The following is an 18,762-nucleotide window of genomic DNA, read 5'->3' on the forward strand; positions in this document are numbered from 1 at the left end:
TTAGTATATATTCTTGTTTATGGAAATGCTGAAGCTTTTCTGCTGTCTCCATAAAGGAGGAAGGGAGACAGACATAAAAAAGAAAGAAAGGACTCAGAGGAATGCACTGGAGATGGGAGCAAAAAGCACTGAGGTATCCCTCACAGGGTATCAGATCTACTGACTACGAAATATCAGCTCTCTGGCCCATGTATAAGGATTAGTTTCCAGCCAACATCGTTTAGTCTGGAAGCCACGGGTGCTTTCTCAGAGGATTCAGAAGCGTTTGGATAAACCACAGATACCTGCAGCACATACACAGAGGGTGTTCACTGCTTCAGAGACAAGCAAAGAAATGGAGCACTGCTTTGCAGACGCACAGAGGAGGATGCTTCTTCACATGTCCAAGCGAGGGTAAAAGCACAGGCATTGAGCATGTACTTGTGCCAACAAAGGCAATGCTGCTGGAAGGCCACCATCCACCCCACAACCCTTGGATCTCACTAACCAGAACTGGGAGCAGAGGGACCAGTCCTGAATTTTATTTTGATCGGGCACTAAGCTGTCACCTCAGTGAGATTCTGGGAAAATTAAGAAAAGCACAAGATGGGTCTGTTATGAAAGAGTTACTCAATGTTGGAAAACTGGGCTTATTTACGCACTCGATTCTCTCCCTTAGCATAGACTATAGGCTTGCATCAAAATAGCGCAAAACCAGTACAGTAAGTAATTATTGTTAATTTCCTTCCATTTAGAGAATAAATAAATGTAATTTTCTCCCTCACATTGCTGTGCCTGCAGGATCTACCCTTATTACTGAGCTACGTAGCACAGACGAAGATGTACAGAGTTTTCAGCCGCTGCACTAACCAGCAGAGGGAGTCCCTGGAAACCAGCAGTGGACGGAATGGAATTAAAACTGATGTTTTCTATAGAGCACTCTGGAATACTAATCAAGATCAACAGATAAAGCAATCCATGAAAATCAGACTGACGGTGATTGCTCTGCAGGGTTTGTCTTTTTTATCGGTAGAATTGGAGCAGATTTTGAAATGCACCTTCAAGGCCTGAATCACACTGCCTTCTCCTTGCTGTGCAGCTGAGCACGTACAAGTGAAAAGGCTAGGTGCTTTGTGAACTGAAATCATCTATTAGCAGATTACTTCCTTCCTGAACTGCAGGACGACCCAAGATTGTTCCATTTTATCACAGTTGTGGACTGCTCCCTGCTGTGTCACAGGGACTGTGCGGCTTGTAGAGCTACCAGCCAGCAGCACAGGACTATATCCACACTCACTAGGCAAGCTGTCCTTGCTCCACGGAGTGGAAAGGAATCTATACAATTATTGTAAACTAGATGCCTAGCATCTAAATGGCTGAAGTTCAATTAAATGAATCCTATTTTCAGCTGCACTGCTTCATTAGGATTAACTGGAGAAATTACAATAGTCATTGCCATAAGGGTCTGAGATGCTGCTTGTAGAATGCCACACAACCTAGAGCTTTTGGGTCCCTGGCTGTGGAAAAGTAAGATGCTGGATGACCGCATGGAGTCATCTAAGCAGGCAATTAATAGACTTTGTGTGAGCTCCTGGGGATTACCAGCCAGCAGCAGAAGCTGCTCTACATGCTTTGCTGGCAGCAGCATATGGCGATTCACTCGGTAGGTTGGAATTAAGCAGTAGACTTTCCCCTCAGCTGAGCCTGCCTCTGGAGAGGGCTGCAGAGCTGTGTCCTCCCTCCTCAGCTGCACCACTGGCTGTGCCCGCTCAGCTCTCTGGTCCTAAACACTGTGTATTTTGACCAGGGACACGTTTTTAGCGAATGTTGTTCATACAGTGTCCTATGGCACATAATGAAAGCAGAGTTTAAAAACAAAATTCAAAACACTATCAATTTTACTTTGATTACATGTTAAAAATCCTCCCAACCCAGCAACTTATTCCTGACTTCTATCTATATACGTGTGAATTCCTTGCCGAGTTCACTCGTGGTATAAATTTGCATGTACAAAGACCTTTGGTTTGCAGAGCTCAGGCAGTTGGAGAAGTGATAATCTGATGTGCATTGCTCGTGTGAACACACAAATAAGGACACGCACAATACACGTATTCCTGTGGGTTCTCACTAACTTTCCCAGGGAAATCCATGCAGCATCATGAAAAATACAGCTTATACGCATTATTTTCCATGTCCCTAATTTATTATTATTAAACTAGAGGTTTAATTATTATTGCCATTACAAATTAATTATAGCATAATTAGGAGTAATTAATCCATTAATTAGAAAGTTTGGAAGAGTATCATAGCAAAATTTTCATGAACCAAAGAAGGGTTCTTAGCAGCAATCCTTTACAGTCAGCGATGAAAAAGAGAAGAAAAACAGGCTGAATTTTGCCTAGAGCTGCTGTGATAGAGACACTTAAAATATGTAACCGACTGTCCCAGGAGCATCTGTTACTGTTCCTTGGCCGCACACAGAGCCCAGCTCAGGTACAAAACCCTGTACTACAGATGCCCACCTTTCTACTATCGTTAATAGGATGATTGCGGTCACACAATTACGACTTGTTTGGAGTGGGATCACAGCTAGGGGAGTGTATGAATTATTGCGTAGAGACAAACTATTATAAGGTCTGGCTCTTAGCTAGGATCCTGGGAAGTCTACTACATAAAAAAAGGAACCAAGTTTATTGCCAGTTCAGCAATTAATAACCCAAACCTATCTTAATCCCTACACATTTGGGTATCTCATCTCAAGTTAATCACTGGTATAAATTAGCTAGTACCCAAAAATTAGCACAGGGTACCCATGAATAGTATAAGTAAGGGGGAGGGCTAAGACTAAAATTAGATATCATTGTCATTACCGGAAGGCACCATTTCTGTAAGATGATTTAAAATGAATACAACATGCATTCCTGCATTATGTATATTTGGATACTTATTAACGCAGTAGAAAGCTGCAGATGTCACTTTCCATACGATCTCTTAGAAGTTTCTACAGTTTACGTTTCAGAAAATAAAGTGTATTTGGAGGAGCACAGCGCCATCATAAAAATCAATCCGGTTTAGCTGATTCAGGTTAGAAGTGCCTATCAGTAGTTATCACTCTTTGCACATCTGGATCTGTGTAACTATCATCACAGCACAACACCTGGTCATTTTTTTCTTTTAAGAATGAGGGAATCCCTTACAGAATTTAAAATAGTGGATTTATTTTCAATATTCTTTCTCCTCTTTTCTCCTAGTGAGAAAAACTGTACAGAATGCTCTTTCAACTTATTCTATGACATTATATATTATGAACTATACCAATACTTAACTTTAAGAATGGTGTGAATCAATCTGAAGAGTGGGGTGAGATGTCCATGTATGTACAGAGGTACTAACAGAGCATTGTTCTGTGTGGAATTACAGCACCTCTAACTCATGTATGGTCTGAAAAGGAAGACAAACTGTCTTACAAAAAAACAATTCTTGTTCTGACACAAATGAAGTCATGTTATTTTAGAGACTACCCCAAGACACCAAAAATCAAAGCACTTTCAGAATGGCAGAAAAGGAACATAAGATGGAAAGAAGGTTTGTTAAAAAATCAAATCTCTTCCAAGAAGCAATTTCTCTTTCACTGGAAGAAATCAGATGCCCAATCAATAAATAAATGTCCCATAGACTATTACTGTTGAGCAAAACAAAATATACTGCGACTCAACACGCCGAAGTATGACATTGGAAAAGGTAAAGGGAAAAATACTGTTCTCCTCACAAAAAGCCATTTGCTTTCCATATGCTTCAGATTTCTGAAGAGCTGTGGCAGAGACTGTGGGCTCATGCAGGATGTAAGAAGGCACGCTGGGGTGTAAACGCACCCCTTTGCTCATTGCCTGCACAGGTCAAAGGAGCAGAGTCAGGCACAGTTTCAGAAAAAGAGGGTTTGAGGGCAACAGTGCTAGGGAATCTCCCTAGCAGAGGTCTTCACTCTCAGTATGCACAAGACTCTCTTAAATCTCTCAACAGTTTTCTCCTCACACAGTTTCCTTCCTGAAGCGGTTTTCATTTAGTGGAGAAGAATTCAGCAAAGCAAAAAACATCAGCGAGAGACTCAAGAGCTATTTGATTTGTTATGCTCTTCAAAGAACAGAGGCACCTTTTGTTGTTCCAGACATGCGACAGCAGCTCCAGCGCTGCTGCTGCTACTCTAAGCAGGGGTATAATAGAAAAATCAGAAAAATGGCTAAGATGCGTACAAGCAACATGCCATGGGTTTTTATTTGCATAACACTGGGAGAGCACTTCACTGCCCTGGAAAAATTTCTGCCGTGGATCCTGTCCATTGGAGGAATTGAAAAACTGATTAGAAAAAAATGATGCCTACTTCTATAGAGCAGAATAATTAAATAACGGTTTGAGGCTTCCTGACAGACGAATAATAGGAACGATATTTACAGTTCTAACACTGAAAGGAGTCTGTAATCCCAGTTTATCTATTCACGAGTGAAGCAATTCACCTCCTGTGCTCCAGTCAGCTGGTGCCAAGCTAATGCGGAAGATTAACCAGTTTTACTGCTGCTTCTGGCTGGGACAGCTTCTTCCAGTTCTGGTTTTAAATATGCTTCTCTTAATGTGAACTCAACTTATGAAGTGTGCCCAGGTTCTTAGAAATGTCATATATCCACCTCAGGAAACCCAGGTTAACCTGAGAAGAGGGCACTGAGCCGTTTTGCAGGCAGGGGAGGTTTGCAAGAAAAGAGCCCATAATTCCAGGAGGAGAAGTGTTGGTTGATTTGGAAACACGGGCAGTGGGCTTCTTTGAGGACTGTCTTCCTCACCAGCATAGTAAGAGCCTTGGGAGCATGACACAACAAGCGATACTATGGCCTGAGCTGATGTTTTTCAGCTGGGGTCACAAGGGACTTATTCCCTCAGAGGGTCAGGCAGAGGGGGATGCACTGAGCACGTGGCAGGGATTCACACCTAGTTTGCTGAGTAACAGCTCATCTCTGTCTAGTTCACAAGAAATTTATTCCTACAGTAAGCAATATACTAAAAGATTATTTATAAGTCAAGTGGATTTTTTCTAGAACAGTTCCAGTGATAAAGCAATGCAGCAGATGAACAGAAAAAACTCATAATCTCACTTGAATTTTCCCTCCCTCTTCATTGACTTACAAAGCGCAGTAAGTTAGATCAGAAACTGCCCTATCTGCAGAGCATTTCTGAGCAACCAAAGTTTATATAGAAACTGGAGTAGGCATGAGGCTGGAAAAACTGTGAAATTCATTTCTCTAAACCTTTCTCTGGTGCTTTTGGAACATGTCAGTTGGGAAAGATTTATTCCCCTGGGAAAGCTGCTCTGTTTTCTAAAGAGGCAAAAGCTTTTTGTACTTTTAACATGCACCCAATTAACCATTGCCTGTGGGTGGCTATTTTGGCTAGCACTAGGTGTCTGACCACATGGATCATATTTATACTAGTAAGTTTAAACATTTGTTATTTACAAGTTCTCAGCCTGCATTATAAATAGGAGCAACTTCTGGGATGATTTGGTTAAAAGACCTGCAGCAGAATGACATGCTTACAGTCCTGCATTGCCTACACAGTATGAAGTTACACAAGCCTTTAAATACTGTTAGCACACTTAGAAGTACAACATGCACAGAATATACCACCTCAGTGGTTTATAATCTGCACCAACACACCTGATAGCGTGGGAAATGAGTCCGCAGCACAGTATGTGAAGCGCCTTGCATGCAGCACAGATCTCTTTACACCAGCACAGTTTTGGAACCAGCTGGCTGCAAGTGGGCATTGTGTTCTGTGGTGGGTCCTGTCCATTATTGATGAGTTATTTTATGTATTATGCAGTACTGTAATGAAGATGCAGTCTTTTGTCTTTCCACATTGTGTCCTCTGTGGTGCTGGGAAGTCTTGGGGCAATATCATCAAATAAAACAGTCGCTGCATTGTCGAAGATGAATGCAGCTGACTGACTTTCCCAGCAGTTACACTTTAGTGCCACTGAAATACAGAGAGATGGAAAAATTCTAAAGAAAAATGAACTGAACATAACATCCCAAAATTATAAAAAAAATTGTGTAGACTATAATCTGAAATCCAGTGCACCATACACAGCCTGCACTGACACAAACCTTGCAAACACTTAGGGCATCTAACTTGGAGAGCTAATGTATGCTATATGCTGCCAGTTTATCTGCTGTTTGATGAATCAATGCTTTATTCTTCTATTTCTCCCCTTATTTTGGAGGGCTCAAAGTGCTTTCCAAGGAATTTCCTCCCAGCAATACAGAAATGCAGTCATTTCTGGATGAGAGTAAGAGCAGAATGTCTGAAGGAATGGAAAAAGATCTCAAACTCTGAAGAACTTAATCAAATCCTTCTATGGGAAAGAGGTCTGGAGAAATACATGTCAAATAATTCACAGTGGTGGAAAAGCCAGCAGATCTGCTAATCAGAAGAAGAGGAGTGAGAAGCAATCCTTCTGAGTGCCAGAACGACATCCCTGTAGTTAAAGCTGGGTCTGTGAAGCCCTGTGTCAGAAAGCACAGGGCTGAACTCTGCACCCTCTATGACCTACATGTCTGTATTACGTGGTCTGTAAGCCAGAAAAAGAAAATGGCTATCTTACAAGCAAAAAAAAAAAAAAAAAAAAAAAAAAAAAAAAAAAAAAAATCACTATTCATTTTCTTCGAACCTCTCTCCTACTATTTCATCCTTGCCTCCAACTTCTCCCTTCTTAGTCAGACAGCTGACCTCTTTAACTAACTCTGCAGCAATAAGGCTTTCTAGCATGTAGTATTTACATTTTAAATTATGGGGTTTTTTGCATTGCAAGTCAACAATAACTATCCAAGTCCCCAGGGCAAAGACATTAAAAGAAAAGCAAAAGTCCATGATATGTTATATTCACTATGCCATAAACAGCATTTACTAGTAGGTTGTATAGATCAGACTCTCACATCTTCTCCAAGAGATACCAAGCCTGTAAGCCATGGAAGCCCAAGATGCCCTCAGAGCTCACCATGCCAAGCCATGAAGCCAAACCACTGCCTCCTTCTGTGGCACGGAACCATACAAGTGCTGTCAGGGCCCGGCAGGGAAGCAAGGACAGTGTTTGAAGTGAGCAAATAAGGAAGGGAAGAAATGAACCCATTCCTTTGCCTGTCCCTAGCAATCCGGGAAGCAAGAAAGGAGAGAAAATAGTCTCAATCTCCCCGTCAGGGAAGTGTAACCACTTACTGGCAGACACACAGTGTGTATAGGCTCTGTTAAGCCCCACAGAAAGAGTTACCTTCATCACAGGCACCAACAGCTTTTCTACAGAATTATGCCAGGGAAGAACTTACCCACTTTACCTTACTGATTTCCTCACCTTATGTCCTACTTCAATAACCATGCTGTGCTGCCACAGGTCATTGCATTCGCTCAATCTAAGAGGATATAAGCCCTGAAGAACATGAACCTTGTCTGCTTACCAAACATCAAACAGCCTGCGGGCAGGATCTGTGCAAAATGCCTTTCCTGCAGTATCAAGAAAGAGTGATGCTCTGTCCCTAGTGTAACCTGGCTGCTGGTGACAAGGTAAGCTGGTGACAATCCTTGCATCAGGTAACTTACACCGATAAAAAGTCTGGCTTCACAAAGTGGACACGCGTGAAAGAAAAGCAATTTAATGGTGAAGTCATTTGTCATATTAATGCTCTTACTAAATGACACACACCATTAAAGAACCATAAGCAAGAGACTGGTAATGAGCAAGTCAATGTTATCATTTGCTCTCATATTACAGGCTGGCTCAGGACCAATTCTTCATTTTTTCTTGCAAAGGAGAACAGATTAAAGAGACTTATAAGGAAATCAAAGTTATTTGGCATATAAACAAGCTGGTAGGTAAACAATTGTGATTCAGTGAGGCAAGTGTCAACCTTCAAAGGAAGGATGGTGCACATTTGTACTATTATTTCTTGTTAGTCTTTTTTTATCTCATTTCAGAATACTCCTAACATGATCATTAACATCATTACAAAGCACAAGACTGAGCTGAGTATGTGTTTAGCTCCTGCACTGCAGGGCTTGCTTCACCCCACTCTGAGGATGCACACTGGGAGAGGCTCCCATCACAGCACTGAGAACTTGGCCACATGTCATATGGCCAGCCCTCCCCATGGGTAAGAGTATGAGTTCATCCACTGCAGAAATACAACTACACACCAAGTTGAGACTACGGCTTTTTTCCCAGCTTTCTCAAACTTTGGGATATCAGACTCCTGGGAAGAATCCCTCCCCAGGGATCCCCATGATCTTGACACGCAACACAGGTTAACACAGGCTGGATATAGGATGTGATTCAGCCATTTAACCGTAGGCATTTAACAAAACACTCAGTTTAGTTTTCACTAGTGCCCCATGTAATCAGCACAGAAAGATCAGCACCTTCAGTGAATGATCTCGGATATTGTAGTTTCTTGTGAGGAAGTGGGACAGTGACAGTAATTCTCAATGCTAGTTCATAACTGTATATTCATTTGAAGTGACTCATTCATTTGAAAGTCAGCATGGCCTTAAAATTATTTCCAGCTCCCCAAAACATGGACTGCTATAATTTCTTTTAAACTAATTCAGCTTAACACACCATTCAAAAACCCCCACCACTGCTCTGCAACCGAGACTAGTTATTTTCCCAAATGTTACAGAACCCTGACTCCACATCTGCTGAAGGTATGATGCAGTCTCAGATATTCTGCTGTAGCCTACCATGATTAATTTTAGTCTATGCAAGTGGGTGGTAGAATGAAAGGAGAAGCAGCCATGGAAGCCAGAATCTGTATCCAACTATGGGAAGATTTGCAGTACCTAAACACAGTAATATCTCAGCAGGGAATATATGAAACAAGTAAACATTAGAAATATCACATCCCAAATAGTGCGTGTAGCACATCCCAGTCTGTAGAGCTAGCAGATAGATAGGGTATTCTGTACTATGAATGTGCCAGAGGGAACCTCTATTTAACTCTCTGAGTTTGATTGAAGGTATTATTAGTGTGTAAGCTGTTCTGTGTGTACAAAAGCACTCCTTAAAGCCCCCATCCATGTGCATAAGCACATGAGCAACTTTAATACATGGGTGCGTAGATATAATAAATACTTTCTTCCCTAATGATTTTTCCATGCGAAAAAGCAAACCCTAATGCACCATGTAGGCAGCAGAATGGATGAAGTATGCAGGCAGTGGCAGTGCCTGAAAAAATATACGTGTATGTGTGTTTGTGTGAATTCCTATTTGCATTAATTCATGGCCACAAAAGCTTATGGGCTGTATGAGCCTAGAAGAGCAGATCTTCTAGGCTCTTCTGAAAAAACATTTTATACCTTATATCCGTTACGTATTTTTGCTGTCAACTCGCATGCTGAGATCATTGCAATAACCGGGAAATTTATGAGGATATAAAGGTTCTCAATATGATCTATTCTCAATGTGTAGCTAATATAATTTTAAAGATAAATATTTATGTAAATAAATTTTATTGTTTTATACAATTGATAAATATTAATATTTTGTGAATTTGTTTTATTGAATTAGAGGGTTTTTTAAAAAAAACCACAAAAGCCAAAATTCCCTTTAAAGCAAATTTCAGTTTTTCACAAGCTCAGCTATTAAGACTGAGACAACTTTCAATCTTTGAAACTTTTAATACTTTATGTATGAGAGAAAAGAGGTTGTTAAAGACTGAATGTTCATATGACCCTTTTTTTTTTCTAGAAAGAAAGTAGAAAATTTTTTCATCTGTGCCCCACTTCACTTTTGTCTATGTGACAACTACAAGCTTTAAATGCAAGCTCTTCAGCATAGGCTGGATCTTATGTCTGTAAAGCATCTAACATACTTGCTGTGTAAATGAATAAAAGAATACCCCAAAAATGCAAATTATCATTTGCTTTATATTCATAACAAAATCTAATAGGATTTTCAAGTACTCAAAAATACTTTCTTAAAAATACCTGTTGTTTTTTACTGGAGTAGGTAACATAACTAAAGTATCCACTTTAAGATAGTTTCTTTCATTTTTAGCCTAACAGCAAAAAATTCTTATTTTGACACTTCAAAGGGAAAACAGGGCTGTGGTGTGTATTTTACTGGAAAAAAGACATCACACAGGATTCTGTTCCCAGCCCAGGAGCTGCAGAGAGGTCACAGGTGTATAACTGAGGACAGAACTTCATCCAGATACTGCAGACCAGAAACTGGTTTCCACTGAGAAACGAGGACTTTATTCTGGGCCCTCCTCAAGCTACTGCAATGACAATTTCATAGAACAGTAAATTTCACCACAAACTTCAACTACAGTCAATATAGTACTTAGGAACAACATCAGTCAATGTCCAGGGGCCAAACCTTTGCATTTTACCTTATGAAATAACTGAGATGCTGCACACTCCTCTTTTTGAATGTCAGCTCACAAGAGCCAATGGCTATAGCTAACACTGAACACACTGGAAATATCAGCTCTGAGTCCTACCCTATAAAATGTTGCTAATTTAACTCTAGGTTCTGTTTATTGAAAGCTGTATTCTGCCATCTTACATGTAACACAATGCACACGCAGATACGCATAAATCAGTGGGCTACCTGCCTGCTGAGGCATTCCCAAGTAACTATTGATTTCCTATCATGAGTTAAGGCAACCATGAAAAATTGGAAGGGAGGTGCAAAACCTGAACACATGTACAATTCATACCACAGCAAATGCTGATCTAAAGGCTGTCTACCAGAGACGAACTTTTTTATTATAACGTGTTTTATAATGGCATACTATGCAAGACAACTGTGCCACGTGATTGGTAACAAGCACTGCAAAATGTCACAGATTAATAAAGAGCATAGTGGATGCTAACTTACCTCCATCTTGTGAGTTCATGATATTCAGAGCAAATAGCATTGCATTGGAGAAAGTGGTGGCCTCTTCTTTGCTTGCAAAATTCAAGCCATAGACCTGCCGTGCGTCGCGCCATTGATGAAAGGTAGGTGTTGCTTGATTGTACTTCAATCCTTTCACAATTGAGTAATTAATCACTACCTGTGATTTGAAACAGAGGAGCGAAAATTAAAAATAGTTCTGTCTTCAGTGGAGAAAAACCCCAACCCTTTGGTAAAGGTTAATTAAATTGGTAGAGGCAATTCGTATGGTAGCTCCTACACAGCTGTATGGTAAGGCAGACTGTGTTTCGATGACAGAAGACCACATCTGGGGGTGAGATTTACAACGGTTCAATTCAGCCTCAGGGATTTGCAAGCTAGTTTTGCAAAATCTATTACCTGACTGTGTTTTCTACAGCATCTCTGCAAGATACAGCTGTGCGAATACTGCAGACATATGTCAGCAGCCAGTGTCAGCAGCTGTTGCCTTCTTTTGGAGGATGATCATGCACAATTGTCAGAAAAAGAGCCAGAGAGAGCTCTTGGCACTAACCCTGCCATACAGCAGATAAACGTTTGACTCATTGCACCAGCTCTGCTTTTCTCCTCTCAAGTGTCTGATCACCACCAACTTCTTATGATGAGAGATTTTTTTTTCTCAAATCAGATAGACCATGACAAAACTAGACAACAAAATATTTCCTCTCCCACCTCTTCCCTTGGTGTACACGCTATTAATTCCAGGTAAGAGGTGACTGAGATAGAAGGATGCTTCTGCACATTTTGATTTAATCTGATAAATACAATGCCCTGTTTATCCTTGGCAAGGCACATGGGACACCTGAGATCTGACCAGAAACCCCCAATGCAGGAAGCCTAAGCTGCTCTAGCTGAAGGTGGAGAGGCAGAAGTGTCCACTGCACCACTAAGAAGCCAGAAGGACCCACAGCAGAGACAGCACCCCTGAGATACCCCTCTATGGACTGACAATGGCACTCTGTCGTGATGCAAATTTAAGAAACAAAATGCCAACAGAAGGGATCATAATTATTCTCATAAACAGGCACAGAGCACTTGAAAATAGAGAAGAAATAGGAAATGGAGGCTACCTCTTCTTCAGCCAACACAGGCTGGGGGCAGAAGGGAACCAGGGACAGAGAAATTTAAAATTATGAGCAGGGACAGTCTCAAGTTCATTAGTCAAACACAGCAAATCTGGTTTTCAATATTCGAGATTGTCTCTACAAATGGAGTTATTTTGACGGGAGTTTTACCAAAGCCAGAACAATCCCACAATTTCTGGTCCTTGCTGAAAGCCAATCAATCAAAATCTAACTAGTCTGTATGGCTCATTTGTAAACTAGACAGCCTGGACAGTGATATTAGGAGGAGGAAGTAGAGGTAGGCAGGAGAAGGAAGAGGGACCTTGGTGCACACTGTCAGGGAGCTCATTCTTACTGCAAATCTCACCATCCTGGACTTGGTAAGATGGGAGCAAAAACTGAAGACAAGGGAATGTGAGCCAGTAATGAATGAATAAATGCTATACACAGTATTTACGGTTACAGGTGGATACCACACACCAGAAAACTTACCAGTACATCTCTTTTGCAGTTTGATTAACCAATACTTTGGAAAGTTTTCTGTTAGTACTATTACTGCATCCAAAAAACTCCAACATATGTATTTAGATTAACAATATTTTTGCTAGATGACTGATAACTCTTCTCAATTATAAAAGCTAGTTTTAAAACTAATTTTGAAGATGAATGACTCCTAGCTCTGAGTTTTGACTTTCCAGTGGATTGCTAATTTAAACTGGCAGAAAAGCATTAGACAAACACCTAACACAAAAGGAGCAAATTGTTCATCACACATTCCTATTTTTGAAGGATGATGTCTCATTGATATAGTTAATATGTTTGATAACTATACTAGATTAACATATAAAAAATATAGAAACCAGCAATGAAGCCACTACACTAGCAGATAATTACAGATTATTTCTATAATGCATTTACTTACTTACCTGACCCAGCATTAAACAGTGACAGCAGATAGTCTTTGAATATTTGGTCTAGCTTTAGGTATAAATTATCCTGATGGTTATTGAACATCCAAGTATCTGGTCCAAGTGTTGCTCTCAAACCAATTAAATTCCCATGTAAATGAACTGGGCAGCAATCAGACCTACACTGGGGTTTTTTGCAACGTTTCATAGAGAGATTCCTGACCTGTGATCCAAAGGGAAGATGCAGACCAGTCTATATTTGGTACGCAGGTTCCTAAACAGTTGGTCCCCGAAAGCGGGAACCACATCGCCAGCATGCTGCATGGAAAGCCACCCACACCAACCAGAACGATGTGGAAACCACCTTGCTCTGATCACTGAGCAAAGCCGTGAACTCACTCTTACAGCTGTCAGCTTAGATAGCCCTTTTCTCTTGAAAAATGGTGACATCACCCCCATTCTAACACTGAGCACTGGGAGAGCCTGGATCGATGTTGTTCACAATCAAAAGATCTTTGGAGTATCAAGTAGACTCATGCCTGGATTACCAACCCAACAGTTTTAACATATACCGATTTTTAAGTCTTCCAATCATTTCTGAGTAGCTTAAGCAAGGGAAGGCACGGCTAGTATCTTTGAGGAAATGTTTAGAAAGACTGCGAGCTTCTACCAGGCTTCGCAAAGTAAGTATTTCTCACCTACTAAAAGAATCTTCTGTTTCAAAGGACAGCACTGTTAAAGTCCAAAGAGCACAAGAAGGTGTAGTGTAGTTTTATAATGAAAAACAAAAATTGTAAAAATCTATGCCAAAAACTTTTTGACAGCAGTCAGCTAAACTGTTCAAAATTTGCTTTCCCAGAACACCAACTCAAGGAACTGAGAGAATCCACTCTCTTCTGAGGGTTTGATCCCTTCAGTTTAATAGAGACAGAATTTGAATATTGACCTTCAATAATCATCAGGATGCCTACACATGTAATATCTTGTTTTCAAACTCAAAACAGAGAGTTTAAAAACAGGAAATAAAACATAACATAGCCAGAATCTCATGTTATCTCCTTTGGCCAATGCTTCTAGAACACAGGAAAAAGAGGAGGGCTGCTTCTGCTGTTGTTAAGAATGAATGCACAACAGTATCTCGTACAGATGGTGTGGAGACTCTGCAAGGCACATGATGATAAATAAGCGCTTCAGAACAGTAATTAAAATAAAGAAGGTCTCCCTATTTGGATCATAGGAGGTTTTTTACAGGTGTTTCTAAGGGATCTTTACTCTAAAGCTTATATGTTAGCACGATAGCATCTGCCATGCTGAGCAGACGAACAATTCATCTGTTAATATTCAGCCGTAGTCTGTAATAGATGAATTGGAGAAACTTACTGGAAATCTTGCAGAAATAAGTAATGGATTTGTCTACAACAAACACTTCTTCTTATAATCTTCACCCAGAGTTTGTCTTAAAAGAGGAAACATGACATTTTATGTGCCTATTTTTTTCTTTTCCAACCCCTTTTAGTATTTTCTATCCTGAAACACAGTATTCTCACTACCCATAGAAATGTCTGCGTTGTTTTGAAACCTGTTAAGTTCTGGATTTCAATGATCTTGTATGGCAAGGAGTTTTACAGACCAGTTGTGCATAGTATTAATATTTTGACACCTTTCAACATTCCCATCAATATAATGCTAAAAAAACATTTGCTTCACTTCTCCCCAGTACTATCCTTCACCCTTTCATCTCAGTTTCAAACACAGGCTCTCTGGGGCCAGCAGGGAATTTTGGGATCTATTAAAAAGCTCAAAACCAAGAAGCCCTTCACTTTGACTGCAGTCCGTAGACTGCTGAGTTGGAAACTGTCAGCAGCAATGATGGTGGTGGTTGACAGGACTCACAAGAATGGGGCTAGAAGGGATCAAGTGGGCCTCAGGTCTGTATCTGAGGTGTAACCACAACCAAGATCACAGGAAGAGCTCTCACACAAGTCTTACCACCCATACTCTTGTTTATTGAACCGGAACAAGACATTTGCCTGTTTCTCCAGAGCATGCAATGGTTCAGAAGTTTCTTGTAAGCTTGGGGCCTGCTGCATTGCCAGGGGTCAGACTCCTCTCATGGGGAGCAGTATTATGGCTCCTAAAACAGGGAAGATATGGTGTAGCAGCTAAAACCTGCTACAGTTGATACCAGAGTCTTTATTTCTGTAAGCAGGCCCAAACCTGACCAACTTCTGATAAGTCACAGCAGTGATTAATTGGTTCTTTATTTTTCAAAAAACGTGGTTTAGTTTATATCTCAAGAATGCTGTCCCTGTTTCAATTTTGGCTTCAGCTCAAATGTAAAATGTCCTACCTTCCCCAAGGCCTTGTTTTTACATTCGCTTCTTAGCCATATCAGTACACCAAACCCTCGGGAGGAGGTATGATTCACTTTTGACTTGCACCCTCTTCCCCGCCTATTTGTTCAGCACCTGCCTTTCGGTGATGAGATCATGCTGAGCTGAAGTCACTTGATGTAAAACCATAATTTTAAACCCTCAGTTGATCAGGACTCTGAACTGGGGAGGTACTGCTTGTCAGTTAAGCCATAAAGATGGGCCACTTGCATGTTTTTAGTTTTGTGAACTTCTTGCATGATGACTGAAGCTTCACCTTTACAACAGGCAAGGACAGCTGGCAAGTTGCAACATGAGGGTGAATCACTTGCGACTGTTGGGCTTCGAGAAAACAAAGGCTGCAAGGAAACATCAAAGCTCATGATATGAAATGATTGTAGCACTGATCTGGCCTTAGCTTCAAACCAGTTCTGGCCTCTATGGCTACTTCAAAGATTCAAAAGTCTATTTCTGGTTTTCTGAAGATTACCATTCATGTCAGCATGAGTCTATGCAAATGTGCACATTTGTGCAGAGCAGAAAAGGGAATTCATGTATCACTGGTCTGTGACGGAGCTGCTGTTGCATGCAAGCACACGATGAGCATGTCACCCGCATACATAGGGAGAACAAGAGGTCAGGTGACCACTTCCTGGTGGTGAGAATGATGCTCAAATTCTAGCACTCTGAAAACCAGATTTCTTTGCAGTGAACTTTTTAGACACTGTCAGCTAGAGATGAAGAGAAACACAGATAAAGTAAGCAGAATGCGAAGACAGTATCATAAACTCCAACACGTGCACCAAAAAAGGGCTAGAAAACATAAAGGCAGCTAGACAAAGACAACAAAAGGAGTCTACAGAAAAAGATATGTGGGGGGGGGGGGGGGGGGAAGAGATGAAAGTTAAAGAGTGGGGTATAATATAAACTAACAAAAATTAAAAGGGAGTCATTAAAGGCAGGCAAGGGTGAAGTCATGAAGATTACTCTAGTCTGCACCTCGCCAAACAATATGAACAGTATGTAATAACTTAAAATTGTTCCTTTGTGGTATTGTTGTGTTACGTATTTTAAACCAGTTGCTCAACTCTTGAAAATCTGTGTAGCTTCATTATAGGCCAAATCACATATGATTGGTCCTTTTCAGAAAAATACAGCTTTCCTGGCAAAGCAACAGCTTTGACTGAAACCTCATTTTCAGTGTGATTTAGCACAACCTGAGAGCAAGCATGAAATAGCTTGCACAGAGAATTATTTTAACTTAAATTCATTTTTGTTCTCATTAAATGCAAATGCTTAGCAAGCTTATGATTCTATGTGAGACTCATATAAAATATATTACGTTCTGATTCTTGAGACTTTCAGAATGTTCCTTTTAATACTACTATGCTATGCTGTCTTGAATTCATGATACTGGGGTTTTTTTGTAATCATATTTAAGGTGTATACTTTCTCTTAGACAGTTTTAAGTGACTATGATAAACTGTTCGAGGCAGGAATTTTAGTCTTTAAAGTCTAGAAAAACAGAAATTCCTTCTGAATTGAGATGATTTTTAGATGGCATGCAGCCTCTTCATAAGTAGGAATGCTTGCAAGCAAATGTAATGTTACAGTTAATGCAAAACATGTTTAAAGTACAGATGCAGATTTGATTTTTTAATATATACCACTTTTAAAATTGTATACGTTGATGAAGACAGACCTTTGGTACATAGTATCCCTTACATATATATGTGGACTTCATGACTTTTGCTTGTTTTACACTGGCTAGTCAGACCCATCTTAGATTGTAGTCACATGAAAATCATTTACATTCACCTGCTGGCTATGTAAAATGAACAGCTAGCCTGTTACAAAGCAGTACTGGCTTTCACAACTCACTAAGCAGCCCCTGTATTTCATTTATTGTTCAAAATATTTTCTATTTTTGAAATGGGACTACATTAATATACTGTCTCTACTGAGAAGGATAAAAGCAGTTGCAAAAGATATGGCAGACGTTTCAAAAGTGCACTGCAAGGATCTGAAAACCAATGTGCTCAGAATCCCCACCTATTTCTATTCTGCTTTTCCTTTCTCAAAATGATGACTCTGTATAGGGACAGCATAGCAGTCATTAACACTTCTAGTAAGCAACCTAACTTATATAGTTGGCCCAAGTACCATTACAGCTGTGGGACATCATCTGCATTTCCATGAGCCGATAAGTCAATTCAACACCTGTGGCAGATGAGAGGTGGTAGTGCCCTGGCTCCAGCGCTCTGGCTTGGCTCGGCTTGCCCTGCCCCTGCGTGTCTCACACTGATGGCAGTGCTCATCACACCTTCCCAGGAAACGACACCACTCTCTGAACCAACAGGAAATCAGCTGCCCGTTGTTTTCTGATTCTTCTACCAGGTTGAGGGCTCAAGGTGAGCACAAAAGGCAGGCAGCCTGGGCAGGCTGGGCTGTCACCACTGTACGGGCCCCAAGCCAACATAAAGAGGGAGTCCCTGACTCCAACATTTATGCTCTAAAATGCAAATGGCACTATGTATAGTGCTGCTACTCCACTGTAATTCAGTGTCTAAGCACGTCTTTTGATTACAGAGCTTCTGATGGCACGTACTGCCCAGCAAACCTGCAAGCCAGGCTGCCCAGAGCCATGCCATGGCAGCCCCAGGCTGAGCGCAGTGCTTTGGTGGCTGAGGGGGGCCTGATCCCAGTTCTGATAATCTAAATCCCATATAACTCCTTTAATGCCTAATGAGGCCTCGCAGACTTAGGCTGCCATAAATCAGATCACAGTGTGCACCTAGGATTTTAAAATGCATTACAAGGAACTAATTGCTTATCACAGCAATGTAACAATCACACTTTATGAGACTGCAGTGCAGAACAATTGTTTTTTTCTTTTATGGTACAAAAACAGAGCAGAAAGTAAGTTACATGGAGTTGAGAGCAAAACCTGCAGAATGAAATAAGACTCATTTCACAAGCAAAAATGGAGGGGGAATAGAATTAAAATCTCTGGCATATACTAAAAGTTCTGTTTACAAAAAAGCACCAGTAAATTGTGATACATTCTATGTGCAAAAAACTATACAAAATCCGAGTAAGTGCTGTAAACAGACTCATAGGCACCTTGCAGGGAACAGGAAATGTTGCTAGACTTCATTAAGCACAAAACTGATGGTATGAAATGAGATCAAAGGTTAATTTACAGGAAACTCAATACGGTTACTCACTTGTTGATCTTGCAGTTTAACTCCAACTACCCTGAAGGTGTTAGTGGCCGTGTTGTGGTATATGTTGATTCTGCTGAATCCCTGCTGTCCAGGTTTGATTGGCACCCATTTCTTACTGGTATCGTCATAGACCATAACTGAAGCTCGGGCTTGGCAAATACTCTGTTCACTGGAGAGCAAAAATAACAAAATCAGGAAAAAAAAAAGCAGTGAATTTGCTGTATACTACTGAAAACA

General features: G+C 40.6%; 1 protein-coding gene across 6 annotated transcripts in view; it reads right to left on the reverse strand.

The window, feature by feature from the left end:
* Positions 1-18,762, reverse strand: part of EVL (Enah/Vasp-like) — a 150,897-nt gene that overhangs the window by 52,731 nt on the left and 79,404 nt on the right. For all 6 annotated transcript variants that reach the window (XM_030482036.1, XM_030482037.1, XM_030482034.1 and 3 more), the window contains exons 2-3: positions 18,526-18,694; positions 10,898-11,075 (exon numbers count right to left, since the gene is read on the reverse strand). In XM_030482036.1, coding sequence (XP_030337896.1) covers positions 10,898-11,075; positions 18,526-18,694 — 347 coding nt within the window. The remainder of the gene's footprint in view (positions 1-10,897; positions 11,076-18,525; positions 18,695-18,762) is intronic.

The sequence above is a fragment of the Strigops habroptila genome, chromosome 4 (genome assembly GCF_004027225.2).
Source record: "Strigops habroptila isolate Jane chromosome 4, bStrHab1.2.pri, whole genome shotgun sequence".
NCBI classification, from domain to species: Eukaryota; Metazoa; Chordata; class Aves; order Psittaciformes; family Psittacidae; genus Strigops; species Strigops habroptila.